At 34.5% G+C, this 6,000-nt stretch overlaps 1 protein-coding gene across 4 annotated transcripts in view; it reads left to right on the top strand.

The window, feature by feature from the left end:
• WDSUB1 (WD repeat, sterile alpha motif and U-box domain containing 1) overlaps window positions 1-6,000 on the top strand; it is a 65,395-nt gene that overhangs the window by 16,912 nt on the left and 42,483 nt on the right. For 3 of the 4 annotated variants that reach the window (XM_023730417.1, XM_004375411.2, XM_023730418.1), the window contains one exon: window positions 1,953-2,046. The exons of the other annotated variant lie outside the window; for it this stretch is intronic. In XM_023730417.1, coding sequence (XP_023586185.1) covers window positions 1,953-2,046 — 94 coding nt within the window. The remainder of the gene's footprint in view (window positions 1-1,952; window positions 2,047-6,000) is intronic. 4 annotated transcript variants of the gene reach the window in all.

Genomic DNA, 6,000 nt, shown 5'->3' with positions numbered 1-6,000 from the left:
TCACAATAGAGGGTCCTGGACAGAGCTGGAAAAGGATGTAGAACAGAATTCTAACTCACAAAAAAAGATCAGATTTACTGGCCTGACAGACTGGAGAAACCCCAAGAGTATGGCCCCCAGACACCTTTTTAGCTCAGTGGTGAAGCTCCTCCCAGAGTTCACCATTCAGCCGGGGATTGGACAGCCTCATAAAGCAGGACTAAGGAGGCACAGCAGTCCAGGGACAAGAACTAGAAGCCAGGAGGGGACAGGAAAGCTGATGATAGGGAAGCCAAGGTTGAGAAGGGTCAGTGTTGATATGTCATGGGGTTGTTAACCATTGTCATAAGGCAGTATGTGTACTAACTGTTAAATGAGAAACTATTCTGCAAACTTTAAGGTACAAAAAAAAAAAAGAATTATCTATGTGAGATCAAATTGACAATAGCAACTCAGTGGGTTTGATGGGAGGCCTAGGGGACAGTGAGTTGAAGATAATGGGGATGGAATAATGTGGAAAGAGTTAGTGAGAATGGCAGCACAGCTGGAAGAATGTAATCGATGTCACTGAATTGCACATGTAGAAACTTTTGAAATGGTTTAACTTTGGCTGTGTATATTTTTACCAAAAAAAAGGTCAAAAGGTCGAGAAGGGAGAGTGTTGACATGTTGTGGGTTTGTTAACCAATGTCATAAAACAATATATGTACTGACTGTTTAATGAGAAACTTTGGTTCTGTAAACCTTCATCTAAAGTATAATAAAAAAATTTAAAAAAAAAAATTGTTGAAATGCACATTGTCTGAAAAATGTGTTTTTAACAAAGACTGGGAAACCAAGTCTTTGTTAAAAAGATACAAAACAGTTTTATAGAGCATTTATTGTCATTTGTATCTTACTATTTTCCATGTTTATTTGTAAGGAGGAATAGATAGACTTATGGGTCTTGAGAATGTAACCTATTCTTGTGGTCATATGGCAAGTTTTAAAGGCCTTCATTTGGTTTACAGCCTGTTAATGTTTTTGCTTTGTTTACTTAGCATCTCAGTAGAAGACTGCTTTATTGTGCCTCCTTATTGATCTGTATGTTCCCGGTTAGATTAGATCGTCAGCCCTTTTGAAGTTCTTTATTGTGTTTCTAGCACTTAGCAGAGCGCCCTTAATGCCTATATCTGCTCTCCCAGATAAAAATAATAATTTGTTTTGTTTTGAGGTTGAAACTTTTAAAATCTCTGCTCTAATGACCTTTTTCTTTGATTAAATGCTTCCTATTTTCATCAGGAGCCATTAAGACTTCAGAAAAATTTTTATTGTGTCTGACAGAGTTACAAATTTAACTCATGTCCTTGTCTCCCCCACCTCTGAATCAACTTTTTAATAAGTATTTTTATAAATTGTCCCTAAAATATATTGAATTTCCTCAATTTACCTTTAAAATAGTTGTGTTTATTTTCAGTGATTCCAGAAAGCATAAAAAGAAGGATTTTTATTGTTTTCATACTTTGAAGAAGTATTATAAAGCTATGTTGAAATTATTAGGTGTGTAAATTACCATCGATCCTTTTTATTTATGGAATGAGAAATATTTTCTTAATAACAGATTTAAAAAATACAGGCATTTCTTTTTTTAAAAGTATTTTGGCAATTGCTTTTTTTTACAAATAGTTTTTTTATGGTATAGTTTAAATTTGTTTTTTAAATTTGGTAGTTATAAAACCACTCCTTTCTAGCTTTTGCTGAAAACACCATTTTTTTAATCCAGAAGTAAACTTTTCAAACTAGTTAATGACACTGCATTGCAGTTATTTGTTTATATGTACAAATGCGCAAGCTGCTTGAAGACTTTTTCATTTTTGTGTCCTTTAGACACTCGAAGCTTATTTATTGAATAAACGAGTAAAACGGTTTTGAAGTAAAAGTAAAAATTTTAAGCATGGTCAGCTTGCTGACGTTTCTCGCCTTCTTAATTGCAGGTTTTGGATTAAAATACAAAAGTACACTGAGCGGGCACTCTGCTCCTGTTCTGGCTTGTGCGTTTTCCCACGATGGGCAGATGCTAGTCTCCGGGTAAGTTGTTTAATTTTCTTAAAAACCTTTTGATTTGAAATAAAGCAGACATACAGAAAAATACATAAAATATGAGAACAGTTTGATAAGATACTCTGATGAAACCTGTATAACCTCCACTCAGGTCAAAAACCAGAACATTGCTGGGTCTGCTCCAAAAGCCTCTCCCTTTCCAAGTGCCCCTTTCTGGTGACATCTCCTCAGGTCACAGTTGTAATCTACATATGCATTCTTTAACACTCCAGGATTGTTTTTTCCATCGTTTTTTTAAACTGACTTTAAACAAATCATACAATATGAATTATTTGTGCCTGACTTGCTTTATCCAACGTTACATTTGTGCGATTCATATTGTTGCATGTATTTTGGTTTGTTGATTGTCACTGCTATGAAATATTTTGTTGTGATTTATTTATCCTTTTGAAAAATTATATTGTAAAATATATGTAACAAAACATTTGCCATTTCAACCATATTTACGTGTACAATTCAGTGACTTTAATTACATTCATGCTGTTGTGTAACCATCACCAGTTTCAATTTGAAATTGTTTCATCACCCTTAACAGAAACTCAGTACCCCATAAACAATAACTCCCCATTTCTCCCTCCCACTCCTGCTAACCACTAATAAACTTTGGTTTCTATTCATTTGCCTATTCTATATATTTCAGGTAAGTGGGATTATACAATATTTGTCCTTTTATGTCTGGTTGATTTCACTCAGTGTAATATTTTTCAGATTCATCCGTTGTCATAGTATGTTTCAGGACTTCATTTCTCTTTAAGGCTGGATAATATTCCATTGTATGGGCATACCACATTTTGTTTGTCCATTCCTCTGCTGATGGACATTTGGGTTGTTTCCACCTTTTGGCTATCGTGAATAATGCTGCAGTGAACACTGGTGTGCAAGTATGTTTGTATCGCTGCTTTCAAGTCTTTTGGATATAGACCTAGGAGTGGAATTGCTGGGTAATATGGTAGTTCTTTGTTTAACCTTTTGAAGAACCATCAACTGTTTTCCACAGTGACTGCACCATTTTACATTCCCACCAGTAAATGAGAGTTCCAGTTACTCCACATCCTTGCCAGCACTTATTTTCCATTTTTTCTAATAGCCATCTTATCAAGGGTGATGTAGTATCTCATTGTGATTTTGACTTGATTTCCCTAATGACTAATGAAGGAGCCCTGGTGGTATAATGGTTAAGCACTCGGCTGCTAACTGAAAGGTTGGCAGTTCAAACCTACCCAGCAGCTCTGCAGGAGAAAGACCCTAGTGATCTGCTCCTGTAAAGATTACAACCTAGAAAACCCTATGGGGCAGTTCAGCTCTGTCACATTCAGTCTCTGAGTTAAAATCGACTGAACAGCGTCTGATGAATTTGGGAAAAATTGACATTTTTATGATACTGAATCTTTTAATTTATGAATTAGATATATTTATCCATTTATTTCAGTCCTTAATTTTTCTCAACTTTCTTCCATGTAGAGGTCCTGCACATCTTTTGTTAGATTTATTTCCAGATTTTTATTCTTTTTTGTTGCTATAATAAAGATTGTACTTGAAAACTCTTATTTTTTGTTTGTCGATAATCCAGGTAGTCACCGACTTATGACTGGGTTCGATTCCGATGACTCTGTTGTAAGTCGGTTCTTATGTAAGTCAAATACCTCATTTTTTTTTTTTTTTTACTTTTTATTGTTATTGCCTTTTATTGTCAATATTGTTATAAATCTGATCTTCATTGTTATACTATAAATATTGTTATAAATCTGGTCTTCATCTACATACGTACATACAGAAAAAATACATAAATCATAAAACTTTGATGATGAAGAAGAGTTGGACAGTGTTGGCATTTTGTCGGTTGCATAATAACTCCACTTGTGGAAGGATCATCTGGATTGTCCCTGGGAATGAGGATGGCGTTTCTAGTCAGAAAATTAGTGAGAGTTGTCTGTATGGTCCTTTTCTTCTTTTCTTCATATTTTTCGTGGTAACATCTCACTGCTTCCCGAAATGCCTGTTGACTTTAGCAAAGAGATCAGCGTTTGGGTCCATGTTTTCAAGCAACTGAAGCCCCTGATTTAGTTTAGAAAACTAAATCTATATGGCAATGTTTTGAACAGTGAATCATAAAATTGAACATCTGCGAGTGACTATCTGAGAATGATAACATCAGCAAATTACACACTGCAACATTGTAGTACATATTACTAACAAATAAGATGTACAAAAAGAAAAACCAAAAAATAGACGGTCGTAAGTGAGGTTTGTCATAACTTCAATATGTCATAAGTCAGGGATTACCTAATATGGAAGTGCAATGAACCTGTTATTTTTTTTTTTTCCTGATATGAAGTCATTATTTGTAAATAATGATGGTTTTCTTCCTTCTTTTCTAATCCTTGTACCTTTCGTATCTTTTCTGTGCCTTACTGAACTAATACTACTGTTAGGTTATTGTTAGGTGCCCGTCGAGTCAATTCCAACTCATAGTGACTCCATGTGACAGAGTAGAACTGCCCCATAAGATCTTCCAGACTATAATCTTTATGGGAACAGGTCACTAGGTCTTTTCTCCCATAGAGCCCCTAGGTGGGTTTGGGCTGCCAACCTTTGAGTTAACAGCCTAGTGCTTAACCATTGTGCCACTGGGGCTCCTTTAATACTACCAGGACAATGGGAATAGTGAGAATAGACATCTATGTCTGATTTCTCATTGCAAATGGTAAACTTTCATTATTCAGTTTGTTTCATTGTAGGTTTTTGGTAGGTAAGCTTTATTAGCTCTTCTACTCTTTCCAGTTCGTAAGAGTTTTTATTATGAATGTATGTTGTATTTTATCAAATGATTTTTCCTGAATCTTTTGAGATGATCATATGATTTTTCTCTTTTAGTCTATTAGTATGGCATAGTACATTGCTTTTCAAATGTTAAGCTAACTGTGCTTTGTTGGAATAAAGCCAACTTGTTTGTGACGTATTATCATTTTTTGTGTATTGCTATGAAGAAGTCAGTTTTATTAAAACTGTTGCTCCTTCTAATGTAATTTATGTTTTTCTTTGGCTACTTTAAAAGTTTCTGCTTGTGGTTTTCTGCACATTCATCTTGATGTATCAAGGTGTGAGTTTCTTTCGATTTAGTTTGCTTGAGATTTGTTGAACTTTTCAGATTGTAGATTGTTACCTTTCATCAGTTTTAGGAAATTATTATTCATCAAATTCTTATCTCTTCAAATATTGCCTCTTCCTTCTTTCTTTCCTCTAATTCTTGGTTTCCAATCAAATGCAAATTATACCTTCTCACTGTAAACTCTATGTCTCTTCTTCTCCCTTCTTTGTTTTTCATTTTTATTTTGTGCTTTTTTCTGGATGGTGTTTCTCTTCAGCTTTCTCTAGTGAGCTAAAAATTAAAAAACCCAGTCTGTTGGGTTATTAATATTGGTCATTTTATTTGTTGGTTTTGCTAAAAGCAGTACTATGTAAGAGGGAGGAGAGACTTTAAGAAATGTAAATGTAGATAATAGAGGTTTATTGTCATGAATTAGGAGTAGCTTAATAAACAACCCTCTCTTACTCGATAATGACTAGCACAAGAAGACTTAAAATCATGTTTCCCAAAACCCAAATCATCTTTTTTTTGTCTTTGGCTGCTCTCTCTATAACATAGCTAACGATCCTGTTGAACTAGTCAACTCAAGGTAACTTTTAGTTACCTTAAAGTACATGTTGCAATTACTTATCATGGAGGGTAATCGGATATCACAAGGCTTGAAATTACATGTTCAGTGAAAGTTGAATAGCAATGCCATCTGCTTTATAAAATTTTAGGCTAAAACTATTAGAATATGTGCTTGTTATGCATCAATTTTAATAAGTTCATGGGGGAAAATGTTCTAACAAAATCCAAGAATATGGCTTTTGGTATCATACAGAACTGAGTTT

This window comes from Trichechus manatus, unplaced genomic scaffold (genome assembly GCF_000243295.1).
Source record: "Trichechus manatus latirostris isolate Lorelei unplaced genomic scaffold, TriManLat1.0 scaffold00036, whole genome shotgun sequence".
Classification (NCBI taxonomy): Eukaryota; Metazoa; Chordata; class Mammalia; order Sirenia; family Trichechidae; genus Trichechus; species Trichechus manatus.
The sequence above is the reverse complement of the archived record's forward strand: the minus strand, read 5'-3'. Positions and strand labels throughout refer to the sequence as shown.